General features: G+C 41.3%; 1 protein-coding gene across 4 annotated transcripts; it reads left to right on the top strand.

Annotated features, from left to right (window-relative positions):
* Positions 1 to 106: 106 nt before the first annotated feature.
* Positions 107 to 17,362, top strand: PLIN2 (perilipin 2). Of its 4 annotated transcripts, XM_082843462.1 has the most exons (9): positions 107 to 147; positions 1,129 to 1,179; positions 1,266 to 1,461; positions 3,114 to 3,196; positions 4,359 to 4,644; positions 5,443 to 5,624; positions 6,534 to 6,668; positions 7,612 to 7,902; positions 17,158 to 17,362. In XM_082843462.1, the coding sequence occupies exons 2-9, from the start codon at positions 1,150 to 1,152 to the stop codon at positions 17,296 to 17,298; spliced, it is 1,344 nt and encodes a 447-aa protein (XP_082699588.1). In that variant the 5' UTR covers positions 107 to 147; positions 1,129 to 1,149; the 3' UTR covers positions 17,299 to 17,362. The 4 variants fall into 4 exon arrangements, with proteins under 4 accessions (XP_082699588.1, XP_082699585.1, XP_082699586.1 ...); XM_082843459.1 differs by lacking the exon at positions 17,158 to 17,362 and having other exon boundaries at positions 7,612 to 8,620; XM_082843460.1 differs by lacking the exons at positions 107 to 147; positions 17,158 to 17,362 and adding an exon at positions 255 to 446 and having other exon boundaries at positions 7,612 to 8,620.
* The last annotated feature ends 4,004 nt before the right edge of the window (positions 17,363 to 21,366 follow it).

The following is a 21,366-nucleotide window of genomic DNA, read 5'->3' as shown; positions in this document are numbered from 1 at the left end:
GGGGGTCGGGTGTCAGGGAGCCGCCAGTCACGTGGCGCGGGGGCGGGGGCGGGGGAGGGCGGGGTATATAGCCCGGCGCCCGCGGGCCGGGCCTTGTGAACGCCGCGCGGACCCGCTGGATCCTGGGCTCTGGGCTGCTGCCAGCCGGTGGGTACGCGTCACCTCTGCGGTCCCGGTCCATCGCGGCTCGGCGCCCCGCGGGCTCCAGGCTGGACGCTGGCGGCCTCGTGGCGGTTTCCGGGCCCCGGCTGGGAAGGGGCTGTCTCCTGGGCCTGCGCTTTGCAACCTCGCTTTTGTTCCTTGATTCAGGCTGCTTTTCTGCCCGCTGCCTTAGTGCGGTTGTAGCTTCTTGGCTTGGTTGCGGGTAACAGTTTCCAGTCGTCCCGAAAGGACGTTATTTAAAAGGAAACGCGTGAGAAAATCATCTTGAAACAGAATTTTGTGGGGTACGCAGTGACAGACGGGCTATTGGTGCTGGCGTCTGATTTCCGCCTTTAGCGTGGTTCTCATTTCTTGTAAAAGTGGGACCCTTGGCCGGAGGGTGAACTGGTTGGCTCCGAAGTGGTGGGTTCTTAACTTTCCAGCTCTGCTGCTTAGCATTGAGGCTGTTTTGTGTGGCTGTGGGTCGTTGGGGACACTAAATTGACATTTTAAAGCGTCCGGAAAAGTTTCTCATTTCCGCGGAGCACCTCCTTTCTCGTGTGTTTAGTGTCCCCTGAACTAGTTTCAGTTCTTTGACAAAGAAGGAGTAACCACCGCCCCCCCACCAAAGTGCTCCGTCTTGATCGTCCTGACTGTACAAGATGTCTTCTACTTGGAATATCTCTTTAGTTTTACCATGGGTTTTAAGTTGATTAGCATTTTTGTGGACAGATATTTATCTTCAAAAGGCATCTCTAATGTTCTGGTGGGGAAAACGAATTGAACATTTTAAGTGGGTGACTTGTACACGTGAGCTTTAAAAACCGTCTTTTAGTTTGCCCAGAGGAGAGCTCTGAGAGCCAGAGGGTGGGAAGAAATGCAGACTAAACTTGAATTTTGCTCTACTTGAAATTAGCATTTGCTTCGGTTGGAGAATGAATCTGGGAGTCTTATTACAGTGTCCTGAACCAAGTTTCTCTTCTGCAGATTTCTTTCTCCAGAAGAAAAATGGCATCTGTTGCAGTTGAACCACAGCCGGTATGATTTATAAATAGCTGTTTCTTGATTCCTTTCCCTCCCCAGTGTGTTTTGGAAGTTAAGCTCTCCCTCCTCCTTGGTTGCAGAGTGTGGTGACAAGGGTGGCCAACCTACCCTTGGTGAGCTCCACATATGACCTCGTCTCCTCGGCTTACATCAATACGAAGGATCAGTATCCCTACTTGAAGTCTGTGTGTGAGATGGCAGAGAAGGGCGTGAAGACCATCACCTCGGTGGCCGTGATGAGTGCTCTGCCAATCATCCAAAAGCTAGAGCCACAAAGTGAGTTTTGATTTCCCCCTCAAAATTTAGTCCTATGTACTCATCAGGAGTGAGCCCGGAAGCTGGCTTGAATATGGTGAATGCCAGTGTTATGCCTTAAGCACGCATCAGGAATCCTCAGCCTTTCCTGAGACACATGCTGCCTTTCCCGAGAAACTGCCAGGTGACCCTCATTGTTATAGAAGGCCTGCTTCATAACAATGGCAGATGTTATGATATTACAAAAAAAAATCCCCCGGAGATGCTTCTGTGTTGGCAAGTGAGGTCATACGGGGAAAGAGTGAGTGAACTGAAATAGCTGACTTCCTTGGGACTACACAGTATATGTGAACTGCTTTAAGAAAAGAAATAAATAACATCAGCATACAATTCAGTGGCTTTTAATATATTCACAGAGTTGTGTAGGCATCACCATAATCAATTTTAGAACATTTTCATCACCCCGGAAAGAAACCTCGTACCACTTTCTGTTTGGGATGATGAAAAAGTCCTGAAAATGATAGTGGTAATGGTTGCACAATATTGTGAATGAACAGTATCGTGAATGCCTGTGAATTGTACACTTATACTCATTCACAGTCACTCCCCGTCCCCCTACCCCCACCTTAGGCAACTAGTAATCTACTTTCTGTCTTCATAGATTTGCACATCCTGGACGTGTAATGTAAATTGAATCATAAAATATGTGGTCTTTTGTGACTGGCTAGTTTTCACTTAGCATAATGTTTCCAAGGTTCATCCAAATTGTAGCGTCATATCAGTATTTCATTCCTTTTTAATATGGAATAATTTAATATTTTATTGCATGGATATGTCATATTTTATTCATCAGTTGATGTTCGGGTTGCTTCTACTTTATGCCTATTATGAATAATGAATGCTACTGTGAACACTTGTGCCCAAGTTTTTGTGTGCACATATGTTCTGAATTCTCTCGGGTATATACCTAGGAGTGGAATCTTCAATTTCTCCACATTATGAACTACTTTTGAATAAGGGTTTAAATCATTCCCCCAAGTGGTTATGTCGTGGACTTTTAGGATTATAAGAAACCTTTTAGAGATCAGTTTTCCAACTCTGCTACTTCCCAAATGAGTATAGTAGTAGTTCTAGGCTTGGTCATTGCTGGGAGGTGGGGGGAGCTTGGACTAAAATCCGGGTCTTTTTAGGGAGATCCAGGGTGCTGTTAGCATACTGTTTCCTGGTGATAACCCAAAGTACACTGCCACCTACTGAATTAAGTGTAGGTGAGGGTTAAACTAGCATGGAGATGCTAATTTTGAGAGTTTTCATATACCTCGTTCCCTGAATGAGGGTTCAGGTGAAGCCTGGCTTCTCCTGGCATTAACCTTAGGGGACAGTTGGTGAGTAAGAGGCTTCTTGGCCAGCATCCTACTTGGCCTGTCACTGCCTCTGCTTGCTGCTCCCCCCACCCTTCCCACACCCATATCCTTATTTCCCTGTCAGTAGAAGAAAGTTGCCAGAAACCTGGCAAGAATCTTCTTTCTGAACTAGAGAAACCAGGCAAAGTATTGCATGGTAAATTAAAATGAACATTTTTGCTGTTTTTTTTATAGTAAGAATGAAGGCTCAGGATATATATTCACTCTTACCCAGACTGTTAACATTTTCATCGTTTGTGATTCTTCTAGTTGCCGTTGCCAATACCTACGCCTGTAAGGGGCTAGACAGGATTGAGGAGAAACTGCCTATTCTGAATCAGCCGACAAACCAGGTGAGCTTGGACAAGAGTGCTGCGGCTTGCCACCTGGCATTTTTAAGTTTTATCTGTTTAACACAGGCTGTGCAGACCATAAACAGGTAATACTTGTTTGTCCCCTCAACCTTGGATATATTTTTGAAAGAGTAATGATCACTCTGTTACCTCCTGAACTGTTGTCAGGTTGTCTTAAGAAGCAGAGATGAACTATCCACCTTTGGGCTAGAATACCTGTAGTCTGATCTCTATTAAATTTGTGGCTTCATCTCTGTAGGTGAAATGGCTTTCTCAAATCACTGATTTCCATGTGGTACTGGATAAATGCAGAGGTGGTAAATAGAGCCTTTTCTCACTTGGTACCTGAGAGCACATCTAGTAGGATGGAGAACTGACACCTCTACCTGTGTTTTGGCTTGGGGCTGTGTGCATAGGGCCAGGTGTGCATGATACCTATATCTATACTTAAAGGCATGCATGAGGGGCTCAGTATAAGCATGTCAGTGTGGAAAATGCCATTTTCTCTAGAGTACTCCTTGTGCCTTAATTACTATAGGTTCATCTAGTGTAAAACAAAAACCAAAAAAACCTTGGGCTTCCCTGGTGGCACAGTGGTTAAGAATCCACCTGCCAATGCAGGGGACACGGGTTCAAGCCCTCGTCCGGGAAGATTCCACATGCTGTGGACCAACTAAGCCCGTGCGCCACAACTACTGAGCTTGTGCGCCACAACTACTGAAGCCCATGTGGCTAGAGCCCGTGCTCTGCAACAAGAGAAGCCACCGCAGTGAGAAGCCCGTGCACTGCAACGAAGAGTAACCCCCGTTTGCCGCAACTAGAGAAAGCCCGCGTGCAGCAACGAAGACCCAACGCAGCCAGAAATAAAATAAATTTTAAAAATAAATAAATAAATTAAGAAAAAAAACTTGACAAATTGACAGATTTTTTATGTTTCCCTCATTTGGTCCTCCAACAACCCTTGAGTGGTGGCAAGTAGGGTACTTATACCTGATAAGGAAATTGAGGCTCATCAACTCTCAGTGGCTTGTCTAAGACCTACAACTAGAAAGTAAAAGGGCCATATTCATTCTTTAACTCTTCAACTATGCTACCTTAGTTAAGAACTTAACTAGGTTTTTATGCTTCTCACCAGCCAAATGATCTGCCTTTTTCCCTGTAGGTTGTGGCCAATGCCAAAGGAGCTATGACTGGGGCAAAAGATGCTGTGACGACTACTATGACTGGGGCCAAGGATTCTGTGGCCAACACAATCACTGGGGTGGTGGACAAGACGAAAGGAACAGTGACTGGCAGTGTGGAGAAGACCAAATCCGTGGTCAGTGGCGGCATTAACATAGTCCTAGGAAGTCGGATGATGCAGCTGGTGAGCAGTGGAGTAGAAAATGCGCTCACCAAATCAGAGCTGCTGGTAGACCAGTACCTCCCTCTCATCAAGGATGAACTAGGTAATTGGATTTTTTTTCTTGAAATAATGTTTTACATTTTTTTTTTTTTTTTTTGTCTCTGCCATGCAGCTTGTGGGCTCTCAGTTCCCCGACCAGGGATTGAGCCCGGGCCATGGCAGTGGAAGCCCAGAATCCTAACCACTAGGCCACCAGGGAACTCCCAATGTTTTATATCTTAAAGCAATCTTTCTAAACAGCTTTATTGAGATATACTTTTATATACCCAAAAAATTCACCTTTTTTCATTCTAAATTTACAGTTACATAACCATCATAATCCAGTTATACAATTTCTATCACCCCCAAAGATAAAAGATCCTTCATGCCTGTTGGCAGTCAGTCTCCATCCCCCCACCACCCCCACTGTCTGAGCAACCACTAATCTTTCTGTCCCTATAGTTTTCCTTCTTAAGGTACTCTTAAGTTTCACACTGAGTTGTACGTAGTAAGTCTTGAAACTTCGGGAGAAATTAGCCTAGAGAAATACTTTCTATAAATGGATTGTCCTTAATGGGCCGCTGTATAGAATCATTAAAGATTTAGTGCTCACTCTGTGCCAGGTAAGAAGCTCTAGTGGGAAGAGACCTGTGTAGGTGACATGTGTCACATATAGGGATGTGTTCTGGGCTGCTAAGCCCAGCAGCAGACATGAGGCATCTTGGGAAGAGGGGTGCATGATTGCTAGATGGGTGAGTGGAATCAACAAAGTCAAGATCCAGGTTAGATTCCAGGCCTTGTCACTTAGAGCTGTGATCCTGGACTTTTTTTTTTTTTTTTGGTCACTTCTATGTAACTTCAGAAAAAGAAGCCAAAAAAGTGGAAGGATTTGATCCTGTTCAGAAGCCAAGTTATTATATCAGACTGGGATCCCTGTCCACCAAGCTCCGCTCATGGGCCTACCAGCAGGCCCTCAGCAGGGTTAAAGAAGCTAAGCAGAAAAGCCAAGAGACCATTTCTCAGCTCCATTCCACTGTCAACCTGGTGAGTACAACTTCCTTTAAAGGTATCTGAAGTGAGTTCATTTATCTCGAGGATTGGGAGTAGACATATCATGAAATGCAAGAATTTTAATCTTACACATGAACAATCCAATAGAAAAATGGGCAAAGAGTATCCAGAAAACTCGCAGAAAAAAGAAAGTATAAATAGCTGAAATATCAATATATGAAGTGGCGTTAATCTTACTCAGAGGGGTCAAATTACTGATTCCGGTTTTGTCCAATGGCACTGGCAAGGTTAGATGCTGTGGGCGATGGTGTAGAGAAAGAGCAGTACTTGTGTTTTTGTACTTCCAGAGGATTCAAGGGGCTCTTGTAGGAAAGTTACAGACACACCTATGCCTGGAGCAGCTTTCCTTCTAGAAACCTATCTTACAGATAAGTATATTTGCTCAGAATTGCAAAAGAGTATAAACAGTGCACATCAACTAATAGGGGACTGATTACATTGATACATCACAAAAGACTACTGTGTAGCCATTAAGGATTGCCAAGTTACAGAACAGTATGTATTGTATGGCCATTAGAAACCAGTTTATTCTTGGAAGGGGAAGTAGGTGGCTGGCAACAGGGAAGAGGAAGTTCGAGTTCCTTTCTCTTTTGTAATTTTATATTTTACACGTATTGAATTTCAGTTGCCTTGCCTATGTTAAACTGGAGGTAAATTGGAGACAGTGGTTTAATAATTAAATAAAAGGCCATAAGTACTACGACTGCTTGGTTGACTTACACATATTGATAACAAATAACAATGCTATCAGGGATAGGTCTCCTTAAAAACCAAGAATTTCTGTAAGAGCTGATGTTGGCTGATTTACATCATGGATCTGAGAACAGGCTAACAAGAAGGTCTGACTAGTTTGTTCCTTTGTCTTCTTTCAACGTGTTGTAGATTGAATTTGCCAGGAAGAATGTGCATGATGCCAACCAGAAAATTCAGGGTGCTCAGGATAAGCTCTATCTGTCCTGGCTGGAGTGGAAGAGAAGCATCGGATATGACGATACAGATGAGTCCCACTGTGCTGAGGTGAGACAACTGGGACAGAGTCATCCACTACAGCTTCTGAAGACGTTCTTACTATTAAAACTTCTTATTAGAAACTTACTAATAAGTTTCTTATTATTCCTCTTAGAATACTCTATCAAAAGTTTGAACAATACAGTATACATAGGTTGCCTGTTATGTGACCAAAAAGCAAAAATGTGCAACTTTATCTAACAATTTACAGATAGGCATATTGTCCCTATCAGGATACAACTAATTGAGAAACACGAGCATTGCCCTTACAATGGCTATAGACTAAGTGAATATAGGCATCTTTACTGTCATAGTGGTTTTTTGATAGCATAAATATAGTTGCTATGAGAATACTACATAGGAAGGGTACTAACTCAACCTTGGAGTGAGGATGGGTGAGTCAGATGGTTTGCTGGAAGAGATGAGTGGTAAGCTGAGACCTAAGGGGTGAATAAACTAGGTGAAAAGGCAGTAAGGGGATGAATGTTCCAGACAGAAGAAATAGCATATTGTAGCCCTAGAACGTGGTCCTTTGCATTCCGAAAGCTAGTATGCATTTGCCCTTGAAATCAATATTAACTGTTTGTTCATATCATATCTCACTTGAGGAGAGAATATCTAAGTTGCCCTACTAATATGGAGTGTATTTTCCTTCTGTCCGGTCTCCCCTGTTAGGTTTCTTCAGCTTAAGACCATGAACTTTGAAGACTCAGGCACTAGTTCAAATCTACACTCCAGCTGTTAACTGGGGCATGTTATTTCAACTCTAAGCTTATGTTCATGTTTATGAAATGCGAAATAATGCTGCTTCACTCAGGGTTGCTATGAGGATTTTAAAAAGTTAAAGAATCCACATGTGTGGTGGATGTATAACCAGCTGACTGTAAGTGAACTAATTCATACATAGGACTGTTGGATCCACTGCTAATTCTTAAACTTGTCTTATTTGCAGCACATAGAGTCACGTACTCTTGCTATTGCCCGAAACCTGACTCAGCAGCTCCAGACCACATGCCACACCCTCCTGTCCAACATCCAAGGGTTACCACAGAACATCCAAGATCAGGCCAACCACTTGGGGGTGATGGCTGGTGACATCTACTCAGTGTTTCGCAACGTTGCCTCCTTTAAGGAAGTGTCTGACGGCCTCCTCGCTTCCAGCAAGGGGCAGCTGCAGAAAATGAAGGAGTCTTTAGATGATGTGATGGATTATCTTGTTAACAACACACCCCTCAACTGGCTGGTAGGTCCCTTTTATCCTCAGGTGGCTGAGTCTCAGCGTGCTCAGGCCCAAGGTACAGCCAGGAGGCCCGGCAGCCTGAGCGCAACACACATTACACCTGTCCCTGTCAGCAGTGCACAGGGCAGCCAGCCAGATGACCCCTCCTCTTACGTTGAAACCTGCTAGACAACTCTGAAGTGGGAAAGCAGCTATCGAGAAAAAAAGGTCCTCTATTGTAGTCATTGCCAACTGGATTAAGAGCTTTAAAGTTTCTACTTTAACGGATGAGTTCTGTTGTTTACTTGGCTGGAAAGAAAAGAATGATAGACTGTTCAGAGCCTATCCAGAACTCACAAAATGTCCCAGTGCATTTATGGCCTCATTCTGTTGCCACTGCTGCTGTCTGTTTGTATTGAATAAAAACACCTTCATGTGGGCTGTTGTATGAACTGGTGTCTGCTCTGGTTTGGTCTGAGCAGGCCTCAGCACTGGTTTGTCTCACAATGCATGCTTGTGCACCCTGAGTTTTTTATTTTTCATAAAGGAATGCCCCCTTTGAATTCAATAAAATTCACTGCAGAATAGATCACTTTTATGCTGTGTGTTACATGTGCTTTTAGTGTGGCTTTCTTGGAACTGCTTTGCCTGCATGACAGGGTTATTAATTCACATGAATTCAAATGGGCTGTTGGGGAATTTGTAATAACATTGGAAGACTAATGTTAAAAATGGAATGTTTGATAACAGGTTTTAAACAAATTAAAAGCTAATGTTCCTATAAGAATTTTATTAGGTGGTGGTGGTTCCTTTCATTTGCCCATTTACTGGACCCCTGAGAACAGGTTTTTAAACTAGCAGAAGGAGCCACTTATGACTGACTGCCTTGCTGAAAAGAAATCAGAGCTGAGAGGAAGCAGTGACTCTTTGCAGCAGTCTCACGTAAAGATAGCAGTATTTCTTGCCAAGGGGCCATCTAACGTGTAAGGAATGAGATTGTTCAGTGTCCAGTCTCAGCTGGACTTAAGGTACCATGTTGTCACATTGGGAGAAATCACTAACCTCAGCTGTGGGTGAAATGCCTTTAGAAGACCACATGAGAATAATTAGAAAAAAAAGACTTTGGACCCCCTGTAGAAAAGGGTTCTTCCTACCTCCTACCTAGGGTGTCCAGACTTCTAATCCCCTTAATGTGGGTTAATTATTTAGGAAATATGGATCTCCTCATGACAAAGCTGCAGTATGCCAAACCTTTTCAAAAAAGCCAGTCTTACAACTCGTGAAATAGAGCTGCCTGCTTCTACCTGTCCTGCCCTTCAGCAGAACTGAAGTCTAAGTCAAATTTGTCTCCTCTTTCTACCCTGCTTCACCCCTGTCTCCCCATGAAAACAAGGAAGCAGCATATAACTTTACATGGACTTGTGTGAATAAACTTATCAAAGCTTACTAAGTTAGAGAAATAAATTTTTTCCCCTTGAGGTAGCTCCAGGAATCAGTAAACATGTGAGCTCATTTGGAGGGACTCCCTGAGATACTTGAAGCTAAGGAACCTCTGGTTTCTGGGACAGTGGACTGTCAATGATTTATGGGCTTCCAGGGTGGAACCAATCCATGCACTGGCCTGCCCATCCCTAGTGACTGGTTTTTCTAGAGACTCTGCCTCTTAAAAAAATTTTTTTTTTATTCGTCCTAATTGGATGTGATCCTGCTGTCATTTGCCTCAAAACTTCAAGGCTGGTATTTTGTGGTTGATTCTAAATGGTTGGAAAATTTATATACTACAGCTGTACACAGACTTTCTTATACTGAACATAAACCTTTGTGTTTCCCCTTCATAAGAGTTATAGTACCTACTGAATTGCTTATGAAAAAGAGACTGTTCTCAAAGCTGTTCTTCATGAGCAAGACAGAATATAAAGAGACCTTAGTTTCTAGAAGAATACCTCTGCCCTTGGTTTTGTCTGTCTGACTTTGTGTCTCAAGTTTGTGCCTACACGCATTTCATTTTGTTGTCAACATGTCTCAGAATTTGTGGTGTCCTCGTTTTATTGTTGCATAAACTGGCAGTTGTAGTTTAACAAACTTTTTCCCAAAGAGGACAATTATTTTGAGGGGAAAAAAGCTGACTAAGCCTAGCACAGTCTATAATTACAGCAGGTTCTTGAATATTTAGCTACATGAAGCCTGGCATAGTGTGCCTGAGTGTACAAACCTACTTCTTTCCTTTGCATGTAGTTATAATGTGAACTTTCTAATTAGTTCTGGGCAAAAAAGGGAACATGGTATATTAGCCATTAATGTCTTAGCCTTAGTTTTATCATCTGTAAAGTAAAATTAGTGATGTTTTTCAACAGATGGAAGTGAAGTGTTTGAGGATGGGGTGTCTTTCTATTTTGCACTAGTCATGAGGATACCTTCTGTGGGACAGTGACACGTAGTGTCTTTAACTGGCCAGTTCCAGAGTGAGTAGTGAGTATATAATATCAGATCATGATTGGGAAAATATATCCACTTTGATAAGGCATGATAGATATTGAAGGAATACTGAAGTGAAACAGGAAAAACTGAAATTTGGTTTACCTGAGATATCCCTTTTAGAGTATCATTTAGCTCATGGAGATGACTGGTGAGGGAAGGAGGAATAAGGAGAAGGATAGATATTTGTGCACAAATCTAAGAAATGGCATCTAAATGATGCCTGGGGGAGCAGGTGGGGGATGGAAAGGAGGGCTCTTGCCAGCCTGACCTTCCTGGGCTCTCGTGGACTTGAGACTGGGCCAGCTGGGCCTCAGTCCTGATCCAGCTCCAGGAGTGACGTAGCACAGAGGCCTGCATGGGTGATGGTCTTGTGAGATGTCCCTGCCTTATAAACCAAGGTATTTGTTGCTTGTATCTCAAAGGGCGATACCTTCATGCTGTAAGTGTCCACCTTCCCCAAAGATATCCTATAATGTAGGAAATCCTATCATATTTTCACAGTTGCTATTTAGTAAGGAAAAGATGCTGGATAATTCCACTGTTGGATGTCTAATTTCCCAGGCTATCCTGTAGCAGCCTACTTCATCTGAAAGATGGAGAAACTGGAAAGGAAATAGTATCGGACTATTCGCAGAGAAGGAGAAGAATAAGAAGTCCTATCAGGCTTGAGGTCAACTTAGACCAAAGAAAGATGTTTTATGGTATCGTTCCTGTTCCCCTTGCTTACCTTTTGAGATTCTGATGCCATACCCTCATGTTTGAGAAGCTACCAATTGCTAGAAGAAATTGTGTCAACTGGACCATTACTGGGATAAGTTCAGGTCATATTTTTAGGACTGGTTGGGATTGAGGCCTTCTTGTTCACTATCCAGGGGTTGCTGAGCAGAGGCTGGGTGCTCAAGTGGAAGAGGCAGACTAGGAATATCACACCCTCAATTGATGATAAGGTAGTAAGAGGCAGGCAGCCCATGGCCCTGTTGAATTTGACAGGTGAGATTGCTGATTAACACAACACATCTTTAGTTGTTAAGATTGTCAGGAAGATGGCTAAGTGGAATGATAGGGTGGCAGTGTGAAAGCACAGTGTTTGGGGGAGGGGAGACAATTGCCTGGGATTTCTCCTCCATGCTTAACTTGCTTAAACTGGGCCTACAGATTAGAGAGAAATGGGATATAATATAATGCAAGGTTTTAAGTCTCACAGAGGAGCCTCGTCTTGTTGTAGAATAGACCTAGGTTGTTTAGTTTGGTACAGATTTTATGAAAGTGCTGTTTGAGAGAGCTGTATTAACGATATGAGAGCCATATCATAATATCTATGTTTTTTGGCTAACACTGAAAAAAATGTTTTCTAGAATTTAAGAAAGTGAGGAAGGTAGTAGATAGTGTTGTTAATTGATATTTTACAAGAGTAACAAATAGTTTAAATGGTGCTTTTGTGTAAATGTCAGTGATGAAGAAATGGTTACCATGTAAATTATCTTTTCATTTCTCTTGGGTATATACCCAGGAGTAGAATTACTAGTGGGTCATATGGTCACTCTATGTTTAATTGTTTGAGGAACTGCCAGACTGTTTTCCGAAGTGGCTGCACCATCTTACTTTCCCACCAGTAGTACATGAGGGTTTTGATTTCTCCATATCCTCGCCTACACCTGTTATCTGACTTTTTGATTCTAGCCAACCATTTTTTTTCTTTATTTTTTTCTAGCCAACCAGTTAAATTATAACTTAGCATTAATAGGAGTAGATGTTGAATAGTATGAATCAAGCTCTTTTCCCTTTTCATTGTCTACTCAGGTTAGAGCACAGGACAACTCAGTAAGGAGGTAGCTAATGTATCTATCAGACTGACTCCCTTGTATGAAATGGCCCTAGTGAGCTCTCAGCATGGATAAAACCATGCCGTCTGTCAGTGAGCATTCCTCTGCCCTCTTTATCTATGCCAGGGATTATCAACTGGGGACACTGATGAAATGCAGATTCCTGGGTTCCACCCCTACAGAATCTGGTTAGTAGGTCTGGAGGTAGTACCAGGCATCTGCACTTTAAAAAAGCATCGCTTAAAAAAAAAAAAAAAAAAGACATCCTAGGTGATTCTAATGCAGGTGGTCCAATGATCATACTTTCAGAAATGAAGGAAACAGGAAATAAATGATTTTAATCTGAAACAAAGATAGGGCTAGGGTTACCAACAGTCCTACTCTTTCCAAACAAGAAATCTGGTGTGGGCTCCATAAAATGTCTTACTTTAAAAAGAGCTGCACGACTTCCCTGGTGGCACAGTGGTTAAGACTCTGCACTCCCAAGGCAGGGGGCCTGGGTTTGATCCCTGGCCAGGGAACTAGATCCCACATGCATGGTGCAACTTGCATGCCACAACTAAGGATCCCACATGCTGCAACTAAGGAGCCCATGTGCTGCAACTAAGGAGCCCGCCTGCCACAACTAAGACCTGACACAACCAAAATAAATAAATTAATTAATAAATTAAAAAAAAAGAGCTACTCTTAATTTACTTTAGTTAACAAGACCCTTGGGAATTCCCTGGTGGTCCAGTGGTTAGGACTCTGCACTTTCACTGCTGAGTCTGGTCAGGGAGCTAAGATCCCACAAGCCACGCAATGTGGCCCCCCCAAAAAAATAATAAAAACAAAATTTAACAAGACCCTTGGTGTAGACTCCATAAAATGTCATTTTAGAAAGACCTACTCTAATTTAGCTTAACTTAAAAAATTTTGTATTGAAGTATAGTTTACAATATTAGTTTCAGGTGTACAACATAGTGATTCGAAGTTTTTGTACATTACACACCATACAAAGTTATTATAAAACATTGACTATATTCCCTGTGATGTACATTATATCCCTGTGACTTATTTATTTTATAACTGCTAGTTTGTACCTCTTAATCCCCTTCATCCCTCTCCCCTCTGGCAACCACTAGTTTGTTCTCTTTATCTGTTTCTGTTTTGTTACATTTGTTCATTTATTTTATAGATTCTACATATAAGTGATATCATGCAGTATTTGTCTTTCTCTGTCTGACTTACTTCACTTAGCATAATACCCTCCAGGTCTATCCATGTTGTTGCAGATGGCAAGATTTCATACTTTTTTTTTATGGCTAATATTCCATTGTGTGTGTGTGTGTGTGTCTATCCACTCATCTGTTGATGGGCACTTAGGTCGCTTCCATATCTTGGCTATTGTAAATAATGCTGCTATGAACATTGGGATGCATATATATTTTCATTTTATTCAGATAAATACCCAGAGGTGGAATTTCAGGATGTATGGTAGTTCAATTGTTAATTTAAAAAATATATATATATTTATTTATTTGGCCATGTTGGGTCTTAGTTGTGGCAGGCGGGATCTTCCTTGCAGCATGTGGGATCTTTTTAGTTGTGGCACGTAGGATCTAGTTCCCTGACTAGGGATCGAACCCAGGCCCCTGCATTGGGAGCAAGGAGTCTTAACCACTGGACCATGAGGAGAGTCCCTAATTGTTAATTTTTTGAGTAATCTCCATACTGTTTTCCATAGTGGCTGCACCAGTTTACATTCTCTTCAACAGGGCATGAGGGGTCCCTTTTCTTCACATCCTTGCCAACACTTGTTATTTTTTGGCTTTTTGATGATAACTATTCTGACAGGTGTGAGGTGATACCTCATTGTGGTTTTTTTTTTAAACAAATTTATTTCTTTTTAATTTATTTTATTTTTGGCTGCACTGGGCCTTCGTTGCTGCCAGCGGGCTTTCTCTAATTGCAGCGAGCAGGGCCTACTCTTCCCCTTGTGGTGCGCAGGCTTCTCATTGTGGTGGCTTCTCTTGTTGCAGAGCACAGGCTCTAGGCGTGCGGGCTTCAGTAGTTGTGGCATGCTGGCTCAGTAGTTGTGGCTCGTGGGCTCTAGAGCACAGGCTCAGTAGTTGTGGCGCACAGGCTTAGTTGCTCTGCGGCATGTGGGATCTTCCCAGACCAGGGCTCAAAGCCGTGTCCCCTGCATTGACAGGCAGATTCTTAACCACTTCGCCAGCAGGGAAGCTCTCTCGTTGTGGTTTTGATTTGCATTTCTCTGATGGTTAATGATGTTGAGCACTTTTTCCTATACCTGTTGGCCATCTGTATGTCTTTGGGAAAATGCCAATTCAGGGCCTCTGCCCATTTCTTAATTGGATTTTTGTCTTTTTGATATTGAGTTACTGTCTGAGTTTTTCCTGTATTTTGGATATTAACCCCTTATGGGACATACCATTTGTAAGTATCTTCTCCCATTCAGCAGGTTGCCTTTTCATTTTGTTGAAGGTTTCCTTCACTGTGCAGAAGCTTTTTAGTTTGATTTGGTCCCATTTGTTTATTTTTGCTTTTGTTGTCCTTGCCTGAGGAGACAGATAAAAAAATATATATATTACTGAGACTAATGTCAAGGAGTGTGTATTGCCTATGTTTTCTTCTGCGAGTTTTATGCAAATTAGAAAATGGCAGCTTATCCTCAACACTTGTAGTGCCACCTTCTGGAAAATTGTCATAATAAATACAGGAATCAGTGAAGGTTTATGAATGAGTGGTGCCCCCTTATGGTTGTATGGTGAACAACCTGCAAAAATTATGCAACTCCCTGGAACCCTGGCATGGTCACTTGGTTTTCTTGAAAAGAGTGTCCTTGCAGGGAGGGACTATGGTTATTTCAGCAAGCATGTGATTCTGAGTTTGGCCTCAGAATGCCTGATGGGCATTCTCAGCAAGAGACTCCTTACACTCTTTCTTTGATGGTCCAAACTATTGTTGTTTATGTCAATGGAAAAGGAATTTATCTTATAAATCTGTGAAGTGATTTCTTTTGTGCCACATTTCTAAAAACCCTATGAAGATGGTCAGGCACAACCACTACATTTTAAATTAAACTCGCCATGGAAACTTGATAGACTGTGGCTACTTCTTAGCTGCTCCACCCTCCCCTATTTCCTTCCCAGCCCCCCAAATAGGTTTTGGTGATGGTCCTGAATAATGAAAATTATATACTCTGATTCATTCTGGATATATGGAAGATGAATTATCCATATGGCTCTCCTAAATCATCTCAAGGACTAGAGCTACTTTTTTTGATGGTTGGTGAGGCTTTTTTCCTACATCCTAAGTGTGGAATCTCCAATCTTCTGCAAAGAACTCTACTGTAGGCCAGTAGTTACCTGATCTATAGGCGACTTTGGAGGTTTGTGTGTGTAAGAGGGTGGTATTTAAGAAACTGAAGAGAATGAAATTTATTGAGCACCTTTTACAAGCTAGGCGTATACTATCTTTACTCCTCATTTGCAATGCAATCAATTCAGTATTTTCCTCACTTGACAGGTGAGGAAACTGAGGTTGAAAAGAGGTAAGTAGAAGAGTGGGGATTTAGTCCAATGTCTTACTGATGTCAAAGTGCTTATTTTTTCCATTCTAGCAATCTAGCCACTGATAGGAGAGAACTGCTGCTTGTTTCCTTATTTGGGGTCCAGAAAATCCCTCTCTCTATATCTTCTTGTGTTATAGCTTCCTGTTCTATTTTACATTTATTAAAAACAGAGTGATAATGGATGTTAAAATATACATTTAATAGAAATAGATCCGAACAGAGAGCTAAGCAAGGTGCATCTTTTAACTTAAAAGGGCTAAAATTGCAATAGTTGACTTGCCTGGGTAATGCCCTGAATCAATTTATATAAGCAGTGTTGGCTTTTGTGGATGTCAGATTGGGTATAATCTTTGAAAAGTGAACATTCATGAAGATCTAGAATGTAGTTTGATCTCCCCAAATAGAAAGCTCAGGAATAAATAGTGGAAGTGTTTACCTCAGACCAGACAGTCCTCTGAGCTCCTGAGTTCTTATGGAAAAGTGCAATAACGGCCACAAACAGCCAGGTAAGGGGCCCAAGAAAAAGCAAGATTCTCGCTTCGTGTTTTGTTTTGTTTTTTAACTGTTTTTAAAAATTGTGGTCAAATATACATACCATCAAGGGTACCATTTTAGCCATATTCTTAAGCGTACATTTGTAGTGTTGTGCAGCCATCACCACTATCCATTTCCAGAACTTTATTATCATCCCAAGCATAAACCCATTAGACAATAATTCCTCATTTTCCCTTCTATTTTTCGATGGATATTTTTTGTTGTTGTTACTGTTAGTTTTTTGCCTCTGTCAGGTAATCAGCTAATTTTTTCCTCTGCTATCAAGATTTAGCCTTCAGTAACTTGTTATACCTTACTAATTTTCTGCTTCTAATCTTCTGTTGGTTAAGAAATATTACTTGGCTTATCAAAATGGTATGCAAAGTAACGGTTAATAGAACTTCTTATCCCTAAAAGCCTTTCCTATGCAGAGAAGAGCTAGGGCTTTGTGATGGCTCTTTCAACTATTCAAAGACCTTTTTGCTTCCTTAGTTCCTAGACACTTCCCAAAGGGTTTATAGGGTGGAAAATCAAACTTACGGAAAAGAGGAATATTATTGGTTTTAAAAGAATAATAGATAAATAGACAGATGAATAACCAGAAATGCTTTATAGCTTGTAGTTTCAAAAGCTTTCATTTAATTCCTTCTACCACTAGTTGGTTTCCTTTTAAAGAGAAGTTTCCTTAGTGCTTTTATAATATGAGTGAATTGTGGAAATAAGACTATAAACATATCGAAGACAGCATAGTTATGGACAAAGTAAGGTTCATGCACATGCAGTAATTTATGTTTCTAAGAGCTCACCTGGACTTGACAACTCACTTCATTAGTGTTTGTTTTAATATCCAAGATTCTTCTTTTACAGGTACTAGATTTCAGTGTCACAGACTTGACATCTGAGGCTGATGAAATTCCAGATATTATAGCTTTGGAAGAGGAGGATGGACCAAGTCATTCACATGCCAATTGCCCTCAGCCTTCTCAGGGCAAAATGTTGAATAACTAATAAGAAAAATCTCCTTTTGCTGAATACACAGTTTGTGTCACATTAAATTTCATGTTTGCTCATGTGTTTATTCCTGTGGCTTTGGGGATTAATCTATTGGGAGTTAATCTGTTTTTTGGCTACTTGGTCTTAATTGGTAATGAAACTCTGATTGACCCAAACTTCTGTAAAAGAGTCTCGTTCTGCATCATATATTATTTTATATAATTCTTCAAAGTTTAATCTTTGAAATGCCTATAATAAAAATGGGCTTATAATCTTGAATCAGAGTGTTTTTTTTAAACACTGATATAGTGGACTTCTTTTTTCCTCCCAGGATTCATTCCTGTTTCTTCTGGTAACAGCACCTTTATGTTTTTTTGGGGGTGTGGTCTCAGTGCATCTGCTAGTCAAGGTCTTTTTGCTTTCCCCTGGCCTAGGGGGTAGGCATATGACTAAAAAACAGGTCACTTGGGAGGAAGCATATCATGATGGGTAAAGGCTCAGACTCTGGATTCCAATCTTGGCTCTTCTACTTTCTAGTTATGTTACTTTAAACAAATAACTTAGTTTCTCTGTACCTCAATTTCCTCGGCTGTAAAATAAGGATAATAGTAGGTTTGTTATGAAGAATAAATAAACATTTATAAAATCTTAGAGCAATGCCTGGCACAGAACAACATTAAATAAGAATTAGTTAAATAAATTGTAGAAACAATGGCCAAACCAGTATTGAGGAGCACCTCCAGTGTCCAGATTGTAATTCTTTTTCATTTGTCAGAAAGAGGTATTGTAATACCTTTTCCCACTAAAAGAAATCAGTGCTTCTTGGAGAAATGGCTGATTCCAGGTGTGAGGCAGGAAATGTACAAAATGAGCCTTGAACTTCTTGCTATTTCAGATAGAAAAGAAACTGATTTATTGGGAGAGGTTCCATTAATTGGTTCCATTAATTGGAAGAGGTTCCAATTAACTAAAGATGGGACAATCTGAACTTCAATAAGGATAATAATTGCAATAGATTGAACCCCATCAAAATCTAAATATATCTCTATCTATCTATATAAACAACCTAATTGGTCACTTTCAGGGGATGATAGCAAACCAGTTATTATCTTGAAAACTGGTAAATAAAATGAAAGAATCGGGACTTCCCTGGTGGTGCAGTGGTTAAGACTCCGCACTCCCAATGCAGGGGGCCCGTGTTCATTCCTTGGTCCAGGAACTAGATCCCACATGCATGCCACAACTAAGAGTTTGCATGCTGCAACTAAGGGTTCGCATGCCACAACTAAGGGGCCCTCGAGCTGCAACTAAGGAGTCCACCTGCTGCAACTAAGACCTGATGCAACCAAATAAATAAATAAATAAACAAATATAAAAAAAAAGAAAAGGTTAGGGCTGGAGGTACAGTTTAAAAAAAAATAAAATGAAAGAATCAAGAATTTATCCTTTTTGGGAATTCCCTGGCGGTCCAGTGGTTAGGACTCTGTACTTCCACTGCAGGGGGTGCAGGTTCCAGGAACTAGGATCCTGCAAGCTGCACATGGTGTGGCAAAAAAAATTAAAAAAGAATTTATCCTTCTTTATGTCTTCATCACTAGGTAAACAAATAGTAAATGAGGGAAAATCTCTCTCATAAAAGTATTCCTTCTGACAAATGAAAAAGACACGATATCTTAGTCAGTTAGGACTGCTATAACCAATTACCTTAGACTGAGTGGTTTAAACAACAAACATTTATTTCTCACAGTTCTGGAGGCTGGAAGTCTGAGATCAAGGTGCCGGCAGAGTCAGGTTTTGGTGAGGGCCCCCTTCTGGGTTGCAGAGAGTTGACTTCTCTTTGTATCATCACATGGTGAAAAGAGCAGAGAGAGGAAGCAAACCCTCTTGTGACTCTTATAGTTCTATGCATGAGGGCTTCACCCTTATGACTGCATCTAATCCTAATTACCTCCCAAAGACCCAACCTTCTAATACCATCACATTGAGCAATAGGGTTTCAACATATGAATTTGGCGGGGGAGGGGGGGGAACAAACATTCAGCCCATAACAAATGACAAATGAGAATTTCAACATTTTGCAATCACCTGTGAATAATGGATCTAAGCACTTAGCATTATTGCTTGTCAATGGCATAAACAGAGATATTACATATTTCCTGATGAAAAAGCATATACCAACCATCATCTAATCTTGCCAAAGTGATCATACATGAGTCCAATCAATCCTCTGGATCCAGGTGCCAATTTGAACAAAGTACAAAGGACAGGGACAGTGGAACATGTTGAACTGTACCATGAGGATGCAATCAGTGAAACCCAGACTAGGGAATATTATTCAGGTCAAATAGCCCTGGTTCTTCAACAGATTAATTGTAAGAAAAAGGGGAGGGGGAATGAGAAAAATGTGTAATTAAATTATATTATTAAAAACAAAAAGATACATGCACTCCAATGTTTATTGCAACACTATTTACAGTAGCCAGGACATGGAAGCAACCTAAATGTCCATCAACAGAGGAATGGATAAAGAAAATATGGTACTTGGGGCTTCCCTGGTGGCGCAGTGGTTGGGAGTCCGCCTGCCAATGCAAGGGACATGGGTTCGAGCCCTGGTCTGGGAGGATCCCACATGCTGTGGAGCAGCTGGACCTATGTGCCACGTCTACTGAGCCTGTGCTCTAGAGCCCGCGTGCCCCAACTGCTGAGGCCCACGCACCTGGAGCCTGTGCTCCACAATGGGAGAAGCCACCACAGTGAGAAGCCCGCACGCTGCAACAGAGAGTAGCCCCTGCTCATCACAACTAAAGAATAGACCACGCGCAGCAATTAGGACCCAACGTAACCAAAAATAAATAAATAAATAAAATTTAATAAAACATAAGATATGGTACATATATACAATGGAATATTACTCAGCCATAAAAAAGAACAAAATAATGCCTTTTGCAGCAACATGGATGGACCTAGAGATTGTCATACTGAGTGAAGTAAGTCAGACACAGAAAGACAAATATATGATATCGCTTATATGTGGTATCTAAAAAGAAGGGTACAAATGCACTTATTTACAAAACAGAAGTAGAATCACGGATGTAGAAAACTTATGGTTACCAGGGGTCGTGGGGAGGGCTAAATTGGGGGATTGGGATTGACATATAGACACTACTATATATAAAATAGATAACTAATAAGAACCTGTTGTACAGCACAGGGAACCCTATTCAATACTCTGTAATGGCCTAAATGAGAAAAGAGTTTAAAAAAAAGTGGCTACATGTATGTGTATAACGGAATCATTTTGCTGTACACCTGAAACTAACACAACATTGTAAATCAACTATACTCCAATAAAAACTTAAAACAAACAAACAAACCCAGGAAAGACTAAAAAAAAAAAAAAAAGAGGCAACACAAAAAAAAAAAAGCAAGACTAAACTATAGTGTCTAGGGAAGCATACTTGGGTGGTCAAACTACAAGACAATGCAAGGAAGTTGTTATTATTATCTTTTAAATATAAATTTATTTATTTATTTATTTATTTATTTTTGGCTGTGTTGGGTCTTCATTGCTGTGCATGGGCTTTCTCTAGCTGCAGTGAGTAAGGGCTACACTTCATTGCAGTGTGCGGGCTTCTCATTGCGGTGACTTCATTTGTTGCGGAGCATGAGCTCTAGGCGCATGGGCTTCAGTAGTTGTGATGTGCAGGCTTCAGTAGTTGTGGCACGTGGGCTCAGTAGTTGTGGCTTGCGGGCTCTAGAGCTCAGGCTCAGCAGTTGTGGCGCACGGGCTTCGTTGCTCTGCAGCATGTGGGATCTTCCTGGACCAGGGATCAAACCCGTGTCCCCTTCATTGACAGGCAGATTCTTAACCACTGTGCCACCAGGGAAGTCCCGGAAGTTATTATTATAAAAGTGAGGATGGTGGTTATCTTTTGGGAAAAGAGAGGTTTCTGGAATGGATGGAGAACTTTTATTTCTTGTTCTGGGTGCTAGTTATGATGATGTTCACTTATAATGATACATTAAGCTATTTTTAAAAAGTAAATTGGAGTGCCTGGGGTATAAATCTTGAGTCGAGTGGCA

This window comes from Leucopleurus acutus (assembly GCF_964270905.1).
Source record: "Leucopleurus acutus genome assembly, chromosome: 7".
NCBI lineage: Eukaryota > Metazoa > Chordata > Mammalia > Artiodactyla > Delphinidae > Leucopleurus > Leucopleurus acutus.
This window is presented reverse-complemented; position numbering and strand designations above follow the sequence as displayed.